This window comes from Ambystoma mexicanum, chromosome 9 (genome assembly GCF_040938575.1).
Source record: "Ambystoma mexicanum isolate Mex_15411 chromosome 9, UKY_AmexF1_1, whole genome shotgun sequence".
Lineage (NCBI taxonomy): Eukaryota > Metazoa > Chordata > Amphibia > Caudata > Ambystomatidae > Ambystoma > Ambystoma mexicanum.
In genome coordinates, this window is record NC_090931.1 from 710,032,437 (window position 1) to 710,052,672 (window position 20,236).

Here is a 20,236-nt window from a genome sequence, read left to right on the forward strand (position 1 = left end):
TTACTCGGCCTTGCATGGAAATTGCCAGCTATGTCGGCCATACATAAGTACTCACAGACACATGAACTAAGTACAAAATCCTGGGTGACGCCACCATTCATCCCAATGCAGAAGATGGCGCTGACCATGCCAGAACATGTTATTTCTGTTCACAGTGTTCCTGATAAATGGCACTGTGTTGCCGAAAAGTAACCAGCTGTTGCCCAAACATTTTTGTATGTTCTGGTCGTCTCTTTACATGTAGAGTCTGATTCACGGAGCGTTTTCCAGTGGGTTTTTGCCATTATAAAACGATTCTGTGAATTAGGACCTTAATATTATATTTTCTTGTGTCTTCCTCTTTGTTTACCTATGTTGTCGCCTTGTTTTTCTATGTTCTGACATTTTTTAATTAAGCTATGTGCTTTTTAGTTTGGGCTTTTAAGTGTTGCTTGCCACCTATAAGCCTAAACTATTGCATTAGAGTACAGATAGGGAGCAATGACATATGAGGAGGGACACACAGTATGTAGGTGTTGTTTGACTATTTGCCTACCCATTGACTGCACATGCCATGCTAATCCCTATGGCTATTCCCACACAGTCCCTGCTCCTCCCCGCCCAAAACACTCTGTGGTGTGAACTCTTTGAACTCGATTTACTCAAACCTTACCATCAAACTTTGCACTGGAAGTGCCTGCCAGTGTTTCTCCAAGCAGTCTTCTGAGAATTAATGACTTAATTGAGGTTGTATACCCACTACTGGTGTACTAAAAATATCTTAACAGGTCTCCCTTCTGCCACTCGATTTATCAGCACTCTTTGTGTCCTTCACTGCAGTCCTGTTAAAAACAAGCATTGGCAAAGCCAACAATTTTGGCTTTGGCTTGTGCGTAAATATTAGGGATTTGCCAGGCAGTGCTATTAGATTCCCAGATACTCGCACCATTTTGCACCTGCTACCTTCATCGGTCAGTTAATACCACTACGGCTGTGCCTCGCAACTGCCTTTCCCAGGCTTTCATTATATTTCATTTTTCTCTTTTCTTACTTCTAATTGTACGCTCTTTCCCAAACATACATGGATCTGGTGCCCTGGGCTCCAAGGGGTGGGCCAGGTTTTTCAGAGAAGTTGCAACTTCACTGATATTAACCCCCTTATCCTAAACCCCCCTTACTGATCATAGAGAACCCTCTATTGAATCCCTGCTCCATGTTGGGAGTGTGTGCCTTATCACAGATTGGCCCACTTTCGCTGACGCCATGTTCCTGAATGGCAGCCTGCAGAGAACAGAGCAGGGCTTGGATTCACCCATGATTATGCGGGCCTGGTAGGGATGAGAGTGGCGGCCCAATAAGGTAGCGAGAGAGCTGGAAGGTGAGGTTGGAGGGGTGACTCATGGGGGTCAAGACCAGGGTGAGAAGTAAGGCATGTTGTGGGGGTGGAGGCTGGCAGAGATAGGGAGGTGGGGCGGCAGAGCGCCGGCCGGTGAGCCAGTGGGGACGTTAAGATGGATTTCCAAAATCAGCCCTAGTGGGAGGACATTGGGCAGCCACCCTATCATGGTGAACAGGGAAGACACTGAGAGGTTAGCTAAACCCAATCAAGGTGAGGTAGCAGAGTGATCAAGGCTTAGTCTCTGGTGTGTGAGAGTGGTCTAGGGCTACAGTGAGTCCACACAGAGCAACACCAATAATTCCAGTTAGACAGGTGAAAATAAATATAAAAATACAAATATTTATTAGGCTTTTAGTTTACACACTAAGCAGATAAAAATCAAAGGCACATATTGTCACACAAAACCGTAGAAAACAAATATATATATACATCTACACTTAAAAGAAATAGAATTACATATGAATCAATTACCTGTGCAACACAAGTGAGTATTCAGATGCAGTGAAATGTACACAACTCTTTAGAATCAACACAAACAAGTTCCCTAATTCTTATAAAGTTCAAGCCTAAAAGGGTTTGGGGCGTTGTGCCCAAATGTCACTAGTTTCTTTATTTGTGTTTTATTTCCCATATGTTAATATACAAGATACAACTCAAATGAGAAACTTTCATATTACAATTTAAGAATAATATTAATTCAATGCTTTTAGTTATATACAATATAAAAGAAAGGTCCAAAACATATATTCTTCAGGTAATTTCTTATAAGAATAGCAGTGCCTGTGATTATGACTATTACAAAGAGTTCCAAAGTTAGATGCGAGTTAAAGTAAAGGGCAGGTAAGTTCTTAACTCAATCCAACACACTACGATAAACCTTGGGAAGGATTTTTAACCCTGGGTCCACCACCGAAAGTTAGTTCAGAGTGACCAAGGACCAGAACGCTGTGCCCAATGTAATCCTATGGCGGAGTGGGGAATAGAAAAAGGTATGTTAACATACCCCCGACTCCTATTCTTCCAGAGACCTCTGCATGTGTTCCAGAATCCGTTGGGGACACAATCGTCAGTGCTTGATCTGGTGGAGAAAGGCTCAAGGGTCGCAGGTGCAGAGGTCACCTTCGGTGCAGGTATTTAGTTTCAGTCTCTGTGAAAAGGAATCAGTTTCAGGCAGCTTCCAGCAAAGGGCCGAAACAAAGAAAGATGAAGACTTCTGCAGTGCAGACGCCCACAGGACACCCCAAAAGTTTGAAGAAGGAGTGTTGCAACAGGAGTCACCCTGGTCAGGCACTGCAGGTGATCTTCCATCAACGAACACAGAAGCAGGCCCAGCACAGCTTTCCTTGGAATGAGACAGCTGAAAATGCAAACGCAGGTGACTTGTGGCACAATCTGAAGATCCAAGGCTCTGCTCAGAATGGCAATGGCTGCAGCGAGGTAGTCCAGGAAAGAATTGGTCAGTCCACTGGTTGGTCCAGGAACACTTTCAAAGGCTCTGCATGATTGGATGCTCAAGCAGGGGTCGAGATGGTTGTTACCAATGGTTCAGGGGTTGAAGCACCAATGAAGGCCTTATTGAGATCAGGACAGAGGAGCAGGGCTTCCCCTGAACGACACTGGAGTTGATGCTGATCACTTGCAGAGGTAATCTTTGGTATTACCCAAATTGCTCGAACACAATTGTTCGAATTACCGAATTGACCGAAAGTCGAGGGTCCGAATTGACCTTTGCACAATTGACCGCACATATATATATATATAAATATATATATATTGGTTTGGTTATATATATATATATGTATATATATATATTTATATATATAATGGGGGGCTGCGGGGGGTTTCCCCCTGCATATATGTAACAATTGATCTTCACAATTCGGCCAATTGTGCAAAGGTCAGTTGTAATTCGAACAATTGTAGTTCGAACAATTCGTATACATCCTAATCTTTGGGTCGTCAATGGGATGCTTTACTTCGTAGAAGTGTTGTCTCCAATGATGATCTGATAAGCAGTCTCAGGAGTCATCCTTATATCAAGGTTTACGGCTGGGAGCAAGCCCACCAATGGTAAGGATCTACCCCGTTCAAACAGTCTGTGGCTATACAATCATTGATAGCCACAAGTCACCACATCTGCCTGTGGAAACAGAGAAATTGATATGAGGCCGGGAAGCCCAGAAGGAAACACACCAACACAGGTTACAAAGGACATACAAAGCGCTTTATTTCAAAGTTACAAAGTTACCAAGGTCAATTGACATACGGATAGCTATACGGCCCTCTGACTAACACGCGAACCTTCAACGTAAGGTTCGCACTGAAAGTGGGAGAGACCGATCATCGGGATGCTTGGGTTTTTATACGTTTTGTCCTGCATTGGCCAGCCCTCTCGTAAGTTAACCATTCTTGGAACCGTGGCTAGGGTTCGTAGCCAGGTCGAACACACAATTTACATAATTTGATCAGTTCCGCTGATACAGTTACATATTTACACACAGGTTAAAGAGAGGACAAGGTCTTAGTTCGTGACCCTAACAAGTGGCCTGCGGACATATTACTTATTCACGTGTGCGGAGGTCACCATGGCCGGAGTCTTACACAAAATGTCGTTCGGCCTCCATTTTGTGATTCAGGGTGACTTCCACACTGCAAGAGTACCTAAAATGGCGGCTAAATCCAAGATGGCGGCTTACACAATACATTAAGGTCAAGACCTTGCCGCGGAACCTATGTACATGGTATTCTTTAGACAGCTTGGCGTAGGCCAACATACATTTAAACAATGCGATTGGGGTCACAATATTATATCGATTTCCACAGACCCTCCTTTTGGCCTATGCCAAGTGCTAATACATCATTTCCTAATACTTTCGAAAATAACTGAAGGCATTATCATCCATAGGTTCTGCATCATTGTCCGAAATGTCAATAGCCATAAAGTTGTTCATAAGAACTTCTTGCAACATGAACTCTTTAGATGCTGTCTTCGGGGTGTATATCCTATGCCCTATCGCGCTCATTACCTGAGCACAACATCCCCCCATCATTCCACATATACTCGGGAGGCATTGAAAACAACAGCAAAGAACTAACAGAATCCCTAAAATACCTAAAATGACAGAAAGCACCTTCCACCCCCAAGATCGTAAAGAATCCCAAAACCAAGTACTAAGGTTCCAATCTCCTACAGGGATATGGACTTCAGAACTGAGAGTTGTCCAGGGGTGTCTCCATTACTATCCCGTCGCGGGCGAGCCTTAGATACCTCTAAGGTACTGGCTATAAATACACCTGGTAACAATATCCCTAAATAACAAGTCCCCTGCCAATCCTTCGGCAACCAGGGAAAAGCTAAACTACCACAAACAAAATAAACGGGTCCCCCTACATACAAAGGCCTATTTTCCCCAGTCAAGTTTACAGTGTTTACACAAGGCTCAAAGTCTCCCATTGGCCTAGTGCCATTTCTTTGTACACAGAAAGGAACTGAATCAGGACTATGATTCACAGAATAAGAAGGAGGCATGGCATCCTTATTGCCTATCGGAGCCATCTTAAAAGAAACTAGATTTTGGAAAGGAAAAGAAAGTTTATCAGACGGCCTAATAGAAGCGACGTTAGGTTTACTTCTATTTGCGAAAAGCGAGCATCCCAGGGGAGTCAATTCACGTTTTTCAAATTCATTCAAATTAGTCCCATCAAAGTTCCCTGAGATGCTATCATTCCATCGGCCGAAGAAGAGTGCTCTAAGAGAGGCATAGCAAGAGGTTGTTAAAGGTAAGGGATGTATATACCATCCCAGTCCCTTGTTCCCATGTTGTGGTAAGTGAGTGCAGATCCAACAATTACTCTTATTAAAAATAGCATGCGTAGCATTCATCACTATCATCAAAGTGTTATTATAATATTTCTGTCTATGCCGAGAGTCCCTAGGGGACAGAGTGTGAAGGTGTACAGAGGGAGTCAAAACAGTTGGTACGATTTTGGTCGGTAACAGAGGCTTCAAAGGATACATTTCTTCAAAATACCAAAGTCCCACGGCAGCAGTTGCAAAAATAACAATAATCAGAACGAGAACACAACAGTACGTTTTCGGGGCCCAGGCACATTGTTCATTGTTCGATTTGGTCACCTCCTTATCTAATAGTTCAATACGGGGAGCAGCGGTGAAGGCGGCAAGCATCATGGTCATCCCGATCGACGGCCCCAATGTTCGTTGCTGGCGGCACTTCGGCCGCGCGATTTCTTAGTCCTTCCCAACCCTAGCCAACAGAACCCTCCTTTTCTTTGTTCGAAAAAAGAAAGACAACAGTACTTCAATCACTCTTTTCCTTCCAGATGCACGACACTCGTGCGGTAATTTTATTTCCGCGGTCGAAGGTTGTACCTGATGGTACCCAAGTTTGTTGAATCCAAAAGCAAAGTATCGTCGCTCCCTGAGGGGAGCTTCGTGTCGGTGGCGACGGAAGTCGCAGAGCTCGAAACAAGATTTTCCGGAAGTGATTGATCAAGGGAGTGCGGAGACAAAATGGACGGCTCCCCGAGCTCCTCAGGCTCAGAGAACTTCTCCGACGCACTCACAACGCTGCCTGCTACTCCGAGATCAGAGAGTGTAGCACCAGCGAGGGGTTCTGTTTCTTCTGTAGCGTGTGGTGTCGGGTGAGGGATCTTCTTAACGTGTGTTGCATGTATCCAGTTCTTCTTTCCTGCCACCCGCACTGCCGTCCTGGTGACCAACAATACCTGGTAGGGTCCGCGCCAGCGGGGCGCAAGACAGGAAGACCTCTCGTAGGCCTTCACCAGGATCCAGCTACCGGGCAATATATCGTGTCCTGGGCCTGTAAACCGTACAGGTAAGGCAGCATTCACCTGGTGGTAAATGAAATACAGATTTTTAGTCAATTGATTACAGTAATCTATGAGCAATACATTATCCACATCCCTCAGGGCTTTAGGTTTAGGGAGACCCCAGATACTAGCAGGTCTTCCCATTACCACCTCGAACGGAGAGAGCCCAGTTCTAGTCTGGGGTGTGGTGCGCATAGCTAACAACACAATAGGTAAAGCGTCGGGCCACTTTAGTTTAGTGTCGGCACATGTTTTTGCAAGTTTGTTTTTCAAAATACCGTTGTGTCTCTCTACCAACCCCGCACTTTGAGGGTGCCTAGCTGAATGAAAACGTTTCTCAATCCCTAGGGCAACACATATTTGCAACATTACGGCTGCGATGAAATGGGGGCCGTTGTCCGACCAAATTATCCTCGGGAGCCCAAATCGAGGGAAGTACTCTTTCACCAGGATCTTTGCGGTACTCATGGCGGTAGCATCTTTGACAGGGAAAGCCTCGACCCATTTGCTAAAAGCACAAATGATGACAAGAACATATTTCAAGTTATTACATCGCTCCATTTCAATAAAATCAAGGTGAATGGTTTCAAAGGGGACAGAGGGGGGCCCGAAACTTCCCCTTGGAGTCACTGTCCCTTTACCCACATTGTGCTGCAGGCAAATCATGCAATTCTGAACATGTCTCTTTGCAGTTTCCAAAATTTTATCATTCACCCAGACCTGCTGTAATATCTTCGTAATTTGCTGGGCACACACATGTGTTGGACCGTGTGCCATTGTAACCATTGCTAACACATAAGAATCAGGAAGCAACCATTTCCCGTCGGATGCGTCCACCCAACACCCTTCATCATCCAATTTTCCCATGCCTTCAGCCCACTTCCTAGACTCTTCAACTGAGGCATCAGTCTGCATATCTCGCACAGACCCAATGCCTTCATCTATTATACAAACATCTCTCACTTCCCTCGAGGTGTACATGTCTGTGCTAAGGTCTGTAGCTGTTTGTCTAGCTATCAAATCTGCAAAAGCATTTCCTCTTCCCACATTGTCTATGACCTTGCGATGTGCTGCACATTTCATGATTGCTAATTGTTCAGGGAGTGAGAGCGCTGAAAGTAGTTGTACTATTAAGGGACCATGCTGAATCTTGGTCCCATGTGAGGTCAGAAACCCTCTTTCCGACCACAGTTTTCCGAAGTTGTGAGCCACCCCAAAGGCGTACTGGCTATCCGTATAAATATTGACTCTATGCCCTTGGGAGAGTTCACAAGCGCGGGTCAACGCTATAATCTCCGCAGCCTGTGCGGAGTTATGCGGAATCCTTTTAGTTTCAACAATTTTGTCCAAAGTGGTAACTGCATAAGCAGCTGCAGATGTGCCATTCGGAAGTTTGAAGCAGGAGCCATCACAAAACAGCTCCCCTTCCGCATTCTCCAAAGGAGTATCTGAGAGGTCTATCCTACCCTTTGTTTCTTGTTCGGTGGCATACAGGCAGTCATGTGATCCTTCATCACCGCAAACAATATTTTGCGGGAGAGGTAAGAGTTCAGCCGGATTGAGAACACAACACCTTTTAATTTGGATATGAGGAGCAAATAGGACTAATTCGTACCTTGTCAACCGGGCAGAGGTAAGGTGTTGCGTTTGAGTCTTATTCAATAGAATATCAACAGAGTGAGGTACCATCAGAATTAAATCGTGGCCTAGGACCATCCCCTCACTCTGCTTTACAGACGCAGCGGCAGCTGCAACAGCGCGCAGACATCGCGGCAAAGCGCATGCAACAGGATCGAGGGCGGAGGAATAATAGCCGCACGGCCTATTCTTCCCTCCATGTTCCTGTGTTAACACAGACAAAGCACATTCATCACATTCATGCACAAACAACACAAAGGCCTTATCGTAATTTGGTGTACCCAGAACCGGTGCTGAACATAGCGCGGTTTTGAGAAGCTCAAATGATCGTTGATGTTCCGATTCCCATGGCAGTGGCAGAGAAATGCCCTTCTTCGTCAAAGCCAACATCGGTTTTACCACTAGGGCAAAATTCGGGATCCACAGTCTACAGTAGGACGCCATCCCTATCAGGGCTCTGACTTCCTTCTGTGTTTTTGAGACAGACATGCCAGAAATGTGTTTTATTCGTTCAGGTGTCAATCTTCTCCCCTCCTTTGACAGGAGGTAGCCTAAATAGGCAACCTCCTGGCAACAATATTGAAATTTTTTTTGTGAAGCTTTGTGACCATTTTCAGCTAAATGAACAAGCAACAATATAGTGCCTTCCTTACAAGCTTTCTCAGAGTCTGCAGCCAAGAGTAAATCGTCTACATATTGAAGCAGCGTGCAAGTAGGTGGCAATTCAAGGGTGTCGAGCTGCTCCTTTAAGGCTCTACTATAGATACTAGGACTTTCAGTATACCCTTGAGGTGCCCTTGTGAATGTAAACGAGCGTCCCCCCAAGGTGAACGCAAACAAATACCTGCTCTCCTCATGTATCGGAATACTAAAGAAGGCGTTTTTCAAATCTACGACACTAAAGTGTGTAGCCGTAGCAGGGATCATTGTTAAGATCGTTGTTACATCAGGCACGATTGGAAATTGTGGGGCTACCACCCGGTTAATAGCACGAAGATCTATTATAAACCGGTACGGAATTGCATTGTCGCCTTTCTTATATACTGGCAAGATCGGGCTATTACATAAGCTACCTGTTATTTCTTCGATCACTCCACGATGTACAAAATCGGAGACAATGCATTTCAGAGCACGCTCACCTTCAATTGAAATTTTATATTGCGGAATGCGCGGTAGCTTAACCCCATGTTTCAAGACTATCTTAACAGGCTCGATGTGCAATATCCCGACATCATTGTCGTCTATTGCCCACAAACATTCCGGGACAATGTCAAACTCGGGAGGTAGAGGTCGGGTCAAGTACTGGGAGTTAAAGGGTTGCTGTGGTGAAACTGTTAATCTTATTCCGTCAGGGGAACAATGAATCACTGCATTCAGTTTCTTTAACAAATTCAACCCTAGCAAATTTTCTCCGCAGTTTGAAGTAAGAAGAAAAGGGCACTGGTCTGTGAAAGGACCCATAGAAACAGATACCGGCGCAGAAACCGGACAAACAGTTGGTATACCAGAGAACCCTATAGAAACGTTTGTTTGCCCTGACAGTGGGATGTTTGGAACCCTAGAATGGTCAATGGAGCACTTTTGTGCTCCAGTGTCGATCAAGAACTGATGTTTCCTATTCCCCACCAATAATTCAACGTAGGGGCCCTTCTGAATAACGGGAATAGGTAAAGGTTCCAAACGCTGCTTCGGGCAATCCTAGTAGGCAGAACTTCGTCAAAGGGAAGTTCTTCAGAAAGATAGGCAGCAGAAGGGTGATCAAATATATTTCTCGAGTACATACTCGGAGTCTGATTTTCCCGTGAAAAAGGTTGCTGGGGATCTTGTAGAAGCTGACCCCTATCAGGGCCCCCTGCTCCGGGGCGGCCCCTTGGTCGCCTACCCATACCTCCAAATGTGCCTCCTGACCTCTGACGAAGGGCAGGGCACTGTGCTCGCCAGTGACCTTCCTGGCGGCAATAAGCACACTGATTAATATTTATAGAATTTGGAGGAGTATTTCCTCTTGGAATGTACTGACCTCTAGTCTGTGTCGTACCTCCTCTGGGGTTTCTGACAATTTGCTGTAACAATACCTTAGTCTTTAAGTCACCCCTCCTTTTTTCGATTTTCTCTTTTTCATTATTAACCCGATTCTCATAATACTGAGCCATATGCAAAACCTCTGACTGAGATTTTGCCTGCCAAGCGCTCTCTGAGGACATAATTTGTGACTGGATGTCGGGCAACAATCCACGTACAAATTTGTCCACAAACAACCTCTTCCCCGACTCTGTGCCCAAATCCTGTCCACTGAAGTCAGAGAACACCTGTTCAAATCTATTAAAGAATTCAGTAGTACCTTCAGTTTTCCCTTGGACGCAGGCCGTAAGCTTGTCCCAAATAATCCTTTTTTCTGGGATTATAGTTTTTAGTTTAGCAACTATTCTATCGGGTAAGGTAAGTATTACCTGGGGTGGTTTCTCACCAGCTAGTCGTTCTCTGTCTATTCTAATCAGATTTACCCATGTATCCCCTAGCCCCGGCACATCATCTACTGTCCGTACCTGTTTCCATACATCAACTGGCAAAAGCACTGGAAACAATAAGTCCATGTCACTTAAGGTGAACACAGAAGACTGCAAGACCGATTCTATTTCTTTATAAAACCCTGTCGGGTTTTTCCTAATATCAGGGACTGATTGTCTAATCGTGTTCACTTCCTGTCGGGAGAACGGGACGTGAACAAACTGCGATACGTAATGTGCAGGGATATCCGTCGCGGGAGTACCAGCTACCGCGTCGGCGGGGATTTCTACTTTTGGGACAAGGGTCGGAGGGACCTCTCTCATAGGCAACTGAGATATAGGGACCTCCGACCGCTTACTGAGCAATAGGGCCAAATCGAGCGCTAAAGCAGCTGTAGAAGTGTCGGGCGAAAAAGCTCTTTTACAAATACCCAATAACTCTATGGGGCAACCAACCTTCTTCCTTATACATTCCTCCTGTAAGTGCTGTACCATCACTTGGATTACCTTCCTTTGCATCTCTACCGTGTATTGACTATATGTGTCATACACCTCATCTGGCGGTATCGATGAATCTGAGATCCATCGAATCGCGTCTTTGGTACAAATTCGTACTTCCTCAGGTGCTGATCTTCGGCACGAAAGGAACCGTTTCTGTACATATATCCTATCGTCCTCATCATCCTCGTTTTGTAACCTTTCAAAATCCCTCCTAAACTCAAACAATCTGTCAACATGTCCATATACTTTCTGCTCTGTATCCCTCGAAAGTGCCAAGGCATTCAGATCTCTCACCCCTTGTGGGAGATCCGAAGTCTGCAATCTACCCCACATTACACCTAAGTGAATCCCCAGTCCTTCAATAAAAACATTTTTCTCGGGAAAATCGTGCAAATTAGATAATGTTGAAAATACATCAGTTTGATCACCTTTTTCCATGCATTGCTTAGCCCAGGCAAATAGTTCCTGTTTCCTGCCCGCAGGAACAGTACTACGAGTTACAATTGTTGACCCTGCACCGGGATCTGTTTTAACGAACACGGGACTCCCCGGAATCGAAAGTGTAGGTGGACTTAACAAGGGTGCAGGGGAGAGAGGCAGTGTAATAGACAGAGGAGCGACAACCAAAGAACTAGGAGCAGTAGGCTGCGCAGGAGGAGTAGGAATAGCAACGGGAACAATAGCAGGAACGGGCAAGGTGCCCATAACAGGAGCATACGGAGGTGGCGCTGAAGAATCAGGCCTCCGTTTGTTCAATATTTTCTCAATAAACTCCTCGGAAACATGGAAATCTTTAGAGGGGTAAATTTTCTGGACCCCGAGCGAAAAAGCTCTATCCATTTTCTGGGTTTCTTCTAATCGTTTTTCCTTGTCATACAACAATGCCTTTTCGGCATTCGTTTTATGACGTCGTGCATGTTTATCCCTACTTTTAAGCTGCTGCAATGCTTCCTTTTTCCAATTTTGTAACACATCAAAGGCTGCTGGCCTAGCCTTTTTCTTAAGCAAGATCGATTCTAAGTATTCAATACGGGGGATCTCAAAACTACCATTGGTTGGCCACTGAAATTCGGAGGCATTTCTGGTCTGTCTGTGCCAAATGTCATTAAATACAATACTACCAATGCCATACTTACAGTACATAGTACACGCCGGCGACCCCTCCTGTGGTGCCGGACGGCTAAATTCCAAAGATTGTCGATCGCTGCGGAACAGAGCCCTAAAGCAGCTAGACAATTTCCCAGGCATTTCTCAAAGAATTGGTGTTACCTGGTCCAATAATTGTGTCTGCAGATACAATACGCCAAATTCAAATTGTCAGGGTTAAATTAAGAGCCGGGTCACGACTGCACCTGACCAAACCTAAGGAGGACCGTACGGTTTACAAAGGACTTCAACTAACGAATTTTTACCTGCGTTCGGTGGTTTCGGCAAATCTGCCCGCCTCGGAATTGGACCCTCGTCAAGATGCCGTGTCAGACTGCACGACTATCGCCCAAGGATCGGATCGTGCAGCGCTGCCGAGGTATCGCGTCTCGATCGGTCGGGCCCGCAGAATCACACCGTCCGATCCCGATTCGATAGTCTGCGTCAACCTTCAATGATCCGGCATCAATCTTGAGGGTCCCTATTCGGGCGCCAACTGTGGAAACAGAGAAATTGATATGAGGCCGGGAAGCCCAGAAGGAAACACACCAACACAGGTTACAAAGGACATACAAAGCGCTTTATTTCAAAGTTACAAAGTTACCAAGGTCAATTGACATACGGATAGCTATACGGCCCTCTGACTAACACGCGAACCTTCAACGTAAGGTTCGCACTGAAAGTGGGAGAGACCGATCATCGGGATGCTTGGGTTTTTATACGTTTTGTCCTGCATTGGCCAGCCCTCTCGTAAGTTAACCATTCTTGGAACCGTGGCTAGGGTTCGTAGCCAGGTCGAACACACAATTTACATAATTTGATCAGTTCCGCTGATACAGTTACATATTTACACACAGGTTAAAGAGAGGACAAGGTCTTAGTTCGTGACCCTAACAAGTGGCCTGCGGACATATTACTTATTCACGTGTGCGGAGGTCACCATGGCCGGAGTCTTACACAAAATGTCGTTCGGCCTCCATTTTGTGATTCAGGGTGACTTCCACACTGCAAGAGTACCTAAAATGGCGGCTAAATCCAAGATGGCGGCTTACACAATACATTAAGGTCAAGACCTTGCCGCGGAACCTATGTACATGGTATTCTTTAGACAGCTTGGCGTAGGCCAACATACATTTAAACAATGCGATTGGGGTCACAATATTATATCGATTTCCACATGCCCAGCAACAGTATTTCTGGCACCAAAGATGTGGATTGGGGCTAGGCAGTCCCAGCCCTCTTCTCTGGCACAAACACCCAACACCCCTTAGCCTGCAAATGCTGTAGCTCTCCCCTGGAAAGGGATTCCCACATAAGGCATTATCTGACCTGAGAAGGGACACGACTTGTGGCGGAACGAGAAAATGATGATTTCTTAACCACTTACAACTCTTAACAACTCTTATTTCTGCCCAAACAAGAAGTGAAATCTCTGAAGAAAGAAAGTGAGTTTGATGAAATTATTGACAATATTTAACGATATGAAAAGAGCCCACTGCACTGGATGATTTACCCAATTCTATGCAACTATTTGTTGAAAACCAAATTCCCAGAGTCTGTTAGACAAGCCACAATAACCGTAATTGTCGAAGAATATACAAATGAGAATCTATCACATTCATTAATGGTAAATTTACATTTTCTGCAGCAATATTAGCTCGTTTGAAGGATGTAATTAAAAATTCACATCCCATAATCAATATAAATGTATTAAGGGGAATCAGGGGGCAATACTGTTAGCTTGGACATTGATTTAGTGCATCCTCATATTTAACAAGGAGCAAATAATGCAGAAAAAAGATTTTGAGTTGAGTCGAGCAGGACTTTCACCACAGGCTGATGAGGATCACTTTCCAGAGTGAATTCATAGATATTGATGGAGCTATATCAGCTGATATCCCCTCAACTAGATCCACCAGACAGTTCATTTTAGGCGTTTTTGCCATTTCTAGACAGGTACATCAGTGTTTCCCCTTTTTGTTTCTTCTTTTAATTTCCATTTGAAACCCTTAGTGATTACTTTCAGACAAAATAAAACAAAGATATTATTTGTTACGTCCTGAGTTTTAAGGATCGTTGCTTATGCAGATGATTTCTAAAATGTTGGTTATGATTTGGGAGAAGAAATCCTGAAATTATAGACGGTACTCAATTTATTTCGCCCACACTAAGGATGAAAAGTAATTTTTGCAAAGTATGAGATGGTGAGCATTCCTGAAACATGTCTTTAGTCACACATCAAAAACTGTAGGTCAAGACGGGCATGCTAAAAGTTCAAATATTTAGGTGTTTTTTAACAAACAGTATTGCACGCCTGGTCAAACGTCACCTAGACCAATTGATGATTAACATGTGTAAGGGTGCAGAAGTACGAGTTTCACACAATGGTGGCACGGTGATTGTCAAAGACCTTTATTGTAACGAAAGGAAAAGAAAAGATAACCTATCTTGCCCTATTTTTAAGAGGGGTTTCCCGGCCTCAACAAAAAGTGCTACAGAGTCTGCCAGGATGTCTAAAGTAACATATCCACCATCCTGTGTCAAAATCCTTTTTCCTTACCTTATACTACAAAAGAAACTAAATAACTGAGGGAGTTTCAATAGTTCTAAATTGGGACTATACTTTGAGGCATGTGTCTCTTCCTCAGGTTATAATCTCGTACTGAAGCAGCATAAAGTCCAGGTTCTGGAGGCATAGCTCATAAGCAATGTTCCATATTTGTCATAGTTGTTTTCTCTATGTATTCCTTGGGAATTTGCTTTTTTAATCTTCCTGACGAGGGGGATGACTCCCCCCCTAACCTTTCTCTGGCTTCTAATGCAATGCTGTATTTGCTGTATCCCTTCCCCTGGTCCTGTTCAGACCTTTCTGACAGTTCAACACTGATGGGGGGAATGTCTCCCTTAACCCTAGTCTCGCTGACATTTTTCAGGAAGTTCAGCAACCGATGGGGGAATGTCTCCCTTCCTCTGAACTTTCTCAAGCTTTTCAGAAAGTTCAACAAATGGTGGGTGAATGTTTCCCTTGAACCTGCCTCTCGGGCTTCTCTTTCTTCTGGACAGCCCTGGTTCACTAACCTACCAGGGTCTGTCTATATGTTCACTGTTCACTCTTCTGCTGTGGGTCTCAGACCCTGGCCTTTCTCATGCTTTTCAGAAAGTTCAACAAATGGTGGGGGAATGTTTCCCTTCCCCTGGCCTTTCTCAGGCTTGTCAGAAAGTGTGACAAACGGTGGGGAAATATCTCCCTACCTATGGCCTTTCTCAGGCGTCTCCTTCTTCTGGACCGCCCTGGTTCACGGACGTACCAGCGACTGTCTGTCAAGGAGTTCCCCCCTTCTCACCTGGGTCCGATGTTTGCCGGTGACTTCGATCGCTGCCTTCTTGCGAACGCTCCTGGTCTTGAACAGTGCTGCTCGAGATTCGTCTGGTTCCAGGTTGCGTTTAGTTCCGGGATCACGGAGTCCAGGAATCCGGGAGACTGGAAAAGGCTAGAAAAGCTCGGAACCAGGAAAGGGGAAAGGAAAAGGAATGGTTAATAGCACTGGGACAAGGTAAACAATACCGCAAGCTACGAACACATGTCTGGGCTACTCTGCAATAGCATTGAGACACGCAGAGCCGCGGAAGGCGTGGTCTATAAATAGACCACGCCGCGTTCAGCGCATGAAGCGAGCAAGGGCTTCAGCTCTGGACGGCCATGTTGGAAGTAGTACGGAATGCAAGCCTCGTTGAGACAAGGACCAGGAGGTCCAAAAGGGGCATGATCTGAAGTTCATGACAGCATGCCTCCTCCGAAGGCCTTTCCCTCCAGGTTTGCCCGGGTGTATTAGGTGAAATCTTCTGAGCAAACGAGGAGCCTTGATATTTGAAATAGGTTCCCAGGTACTTTCGCTAGGAGGATATCCTTTCCACTCCACTAGTTATTGAAGATGGCCCCGCTTATACCTGGAGTCACAAATCCGGGACACCTCATATTGCAGTTGGTTGTCAACCAGTAGAGGAGGTGGTCTACTGGGATTTCGAGAGGACTGGATGTAGGGTTTCAATAGGGATGTGTGAAAGACTGGATGAATTCCTTTCCAGGAGTCAGGTAGCTTGATTCGATATGAGACAGGATTGATAATCTCCTTGATGGGAAATGGACCATAGTAGTGGGGAGCCAGCTTGTTTCGTCGTAAGTGTCGGGGGAGTAGTTTTGATGACAACCACACTCGGTCACCGACCGTATAGGACGGACCTGGTCTTCTCTTGGAATCTGCATACCTCTTGGTTTGTAATCTGGCTTTCTCTAAGTGTTCTTTAGCCTCCTGGTGAATGTTGATAAGAGTTTCGATCCAGGAGTCAACAGTAGGTACTGGTGTAGGGTCAGGAAGAACCGAAGGTAAGACCGATGGATGGAACCCCTGACTACAATAAAAGGGGCTGGTCTGTAGCGCTGAGTGTTTAGAGTTGTTGTAAGCGAATTCCGCAACGGGTATCAGGAGAGACCAGTCATCCTGGACCTTGGTAGCAAAACATTGGAGATATTGTTCCAGGGTCTGATTTGCACGTTCTGTGGCTCTGTTGGTTTGGGGGTGATAGCCTGAAGAGAGGGCACGTTGGATTCCTAATACCCGACACAGGTGTTTCCAGAATTGTGAAATGTATTGGGGACCCCGGTCAGACATGATCTTGGAAGGAAGCCCATGTAGTCGGAATATGTGTTCCAGAAATTTTCCAGCTAGCTCTGAAGAGGACGGTAGTTTCATCAGTGGCATAAAATGGGCCATATTGGTAAACAAATCTATGGTGACCATGATGGTAGTATATCCTTGGGAAGGTGGTAACTCCACTATGAAGTCTGTAGAAATGATTTCCCATGGTTTAGAGGGTAGAGTGGGCTGTAGAAGAAGACCCGCCAGTCTCTTGTTATCATGTTTATTTTGGGCACAGGTTATACAAGTCCGGATGTATTGCTGCATGTCAGACTTCATTTTAGGCCACCAGAACTGTCTCTGTATAAGACGGAGGGTGTTGTTGATACCTCGGTGCCCGGACTGGAGTGTGTCATGACAAAGGTTTATTATCTTTTGCTGTAGCTTCCATGCAGGAATGAATAGTGCGTTGTCCTTGAATAAGTAGCCTTCCTTGGCTCTTAATTTCCAGAGATTTCGTGTTGAAATGTCCTTCCATAATCCCGAGGATTGGGTTTGCGATCGGACTTCTTCCAGGAGATTAACTGCTTGGGCTACGAATATGGTGGGAGAGAACATTTTAGGAAATGCTTTATCTTCAGTGGTCACGGAGTCAGGACGGCGAGACAAGGCGTCAGCGATCAGGTTCTGTGATCCAGGGACATGGGTAATGTGGAACTGAAACTGGGCAAAAAAGTATGCCCAACGTGCCTGACGACTGTTCCTGCACTCCAGTGACTGTAGAATCTGTAGGTTTCGATGATCAGTACGGACTTGGACAGGATGTCTGGCTCCTAGAAGTAGGTGTCGCCATTCAGTGAAAGCTTGGCGAATGGCTAAGAGTTCCTTTTCCAGGACGGAGTAGTGCGTTTCACTAGGAGTTAAGGTTCTTGACAGATTAGCAACGGGGTGTTCCAAATCGTCCTCCATCTTCTGCTTCAACACTGCTCCTATGGCGTAATTAGAGGCATCCGTTTCCACTAAAAAGGGTCGACTTGTATCGGGTTGAGCCAATATGGGAGCTTGTGTGAACTCAGTCTTTAAACGCTGGAATGAAATTTCTTGTAAAGTTGACCAGACAAATGGGGTGTCCTTCTTTAGCAGAGCCACTATGGGTTGTACAATTTCGGAAAAGGTGGCTATGAACTTCCGGTAGAAATTGGCTAGTCCTAGGAAGGATTGGATTTGTTTCACGGACGTGGGAGTAGGCCAGGCGAGAATGGCCTTTACTTTTGAAGGCTCCATGCCAATCCCCTCTGGACTAAGGATAAATCCCAGATAGTGCACTGAGGTAACGTGAAACAAACATTTTTCAGACTTGGCTAAAAGGTGATGTTCCGGGAGTCTTTGTAGGACTGCCTTGACATGTCTTTCATGCTTCTGAGGGTCCTTGGAAAAAATCAATATGTCGTCCAGATAGACAATGACGAAGAGAAACAACATATCAGAGAACACCCTATCCATAAAACGTTGGAATACTGCTGGGGCATTGGCTAGTCCAAAGGGCATGACCAGGTACTCGTAGTGGCCAAAGGGTGTTCTAAAGGCGGTCTTCCACTCGTCTCCTTCCCGGATACGGATCAAATGGTAGGCACCCCTGAGATCCAATTTGGTGAATATTACGGCTCCTCTCACAGCTTCCAGGATATCCGAGATCAGGGGCAGGGGAATTACAGCTGAGGGATCAGTATCTATGGCACAGTCTTCGGGTCTGGGAGGAATGTATTGCTGCCTGTCAGACTTCATTTTAGGCCACCAGAACTGTCTCAGTATAAGACGGAGGGTGTTGTTGATACCTCGGTGCCTGGACTGGAGTGTGTCATGACAAAGGTTTATTATCTTTTGCTGTAGCTTCCATGTAGGAATGAATAGTGCGTTGTCCTTGAATAAGTAGCCTTCCTTGGCTCTTAATTTCCAGAGATTTCGTGTTGAAAATGTCCTTCCATAATTCCGAGGATTGGGTTTGCGATCGGACTTCTTCCAGGAGATTAACTGCTTGGGCTACGAATATTGTGGGAGAGAACATTTTAGGAAATGCTTTATCTTCAGTGGTCACGTAGTCAGGACGGCGAGACAAGGCGTCAGCGATCAGGTTCTGTGATCCAGGGACATGGGTAATGTGGAACTGAAACTGGGCAAAAAAGTATGCCCAACATGCCTGACGACTGTTCCTGCACTCCAGTGACTGTAGAATCTGTAGGTTTCGATGATCAGTATGGACTTGGACAGGATGTCTGGCTCCTAGAAGTAGGTGTTGCCATTCAGTGAAAGCTTGGCGAATGGCTAAGAGTTCCTTTTCCAGGACGGAGTAGTGCGTTTCACTAGGAGTTAAGGTTCTTGACAGATTAGCAACAGGGTGTTCCAAATCGTCCTCCATCTTCTGCTTCAACACAGCTCCTATGGCGTAATTAGAGGCATCCGTTTCCACTAAAAAGGGTCGACTTGTATCGGGTTGAGCCAATATGGGAGCTTGTGTGAACTCAGTCTTTAAACGCTGCAATGAAGTTTCTTGTAAAGTTGACCAGACAAATGGGGTGTCCTTCTTTAGCAGAGCCACTATGGGTTGTACAATTTCGGAAAAGGTGGCTATGAACTTCCGGTAGAAATTGGCTAGTCCTAGGAAGGATTGGATTTGTTTCACGGACGTGGGAGTAGGCCAGGCGAGAATGGCCTTTACTTTTGAAGGCTCCATGCCAATCCCCTCTGGACTAAGGATAAATCCCAGATAGTGCACTGAGGTAACGTGAAACAAACATTTTTCAGACTTGGCTAAAAGGTGATGTTCCCGGAGTCTTTGTAGGACTGCCTTGACATGTCCTTCATGCTTCTGAGGGTCCTTGGAAAAAATCAATATGTCGTCCAGATAGACAATGACGAAGAGAAACAACATAGCAGAGAACACCCTATCCATAAAACGTTGGAATACTGCTTGGGCATTGGCTAGTCCAAAGGGCATGACCAGGTACTCGTAGTGGCCAAAGGGTGTTCTAAAGGCGGTCTTCCACGGATACGGATCAAATGGTAGGCACCCCTGAGATCCAATTTGGTGAATATTACGGCTCCTCTCACAGCTTCCAGGATATTCGAGATCAGGGGCAGTGGGTACCGATACTTGAGAGTGCATTGATTTAAGCCTCTATAGTCGAGGCAAGGTCTGAGTTCCTTGGTATCCTTCTTGGGAACAAAGAACAATGAAGCACCCGCTGGAGATTTCGAGGGTCTTATGGTGCCATTTTCAAGATTAGTGTCTAGGTATTCCCGAAGGGCCTTTTTCTCGGGTTCGGAAAGAATGAACATTCTGCCGAAAGGAATTACAGCTGAGGGATCAGTATCTATGGCACAGTCTTCGGGTCTGTGAGGGGGTAAGGCTTGGACTATGGCAGTAGAGAATACATCAGCATATCCCTGATAGGTCTCTGGAACTTGTATGATATTGGAAACCATGAGTGGTGTTTCTTGGTCTCTTGGTGGTTCTTTAGGAGTTACCGAGGAGGGATCCAGGGACAGACAGTGGGACATACAGAGCTCTGAGCCCAGGA

General features: G+C 45.4%; 1 protein-coding gene across 1 annotated transcript in view; it reads left to right on the plus strand.

Moving 5' to 3' along the window:
- Nucleotides 1-2,581: 2,581 nt before the first annotated feature.
- Nucleotides 2,582-20,236, plus strand: part of LOC138487396 (carboxypeptidase O-like) — a 309,025-nt gene continuing 291,370 nt past the window's right edge. Inside the window, exon 1 of the mRNA XM_069613965.1 lies at nucleotides 2,582-2,834. Coding sequence (XP_069470066.1) covers nucleotides 2,582-2,834 — 253 coding nt within the window. The remainder of the gene's footprint in view (nucleotides 2,835-20,236) is intronic.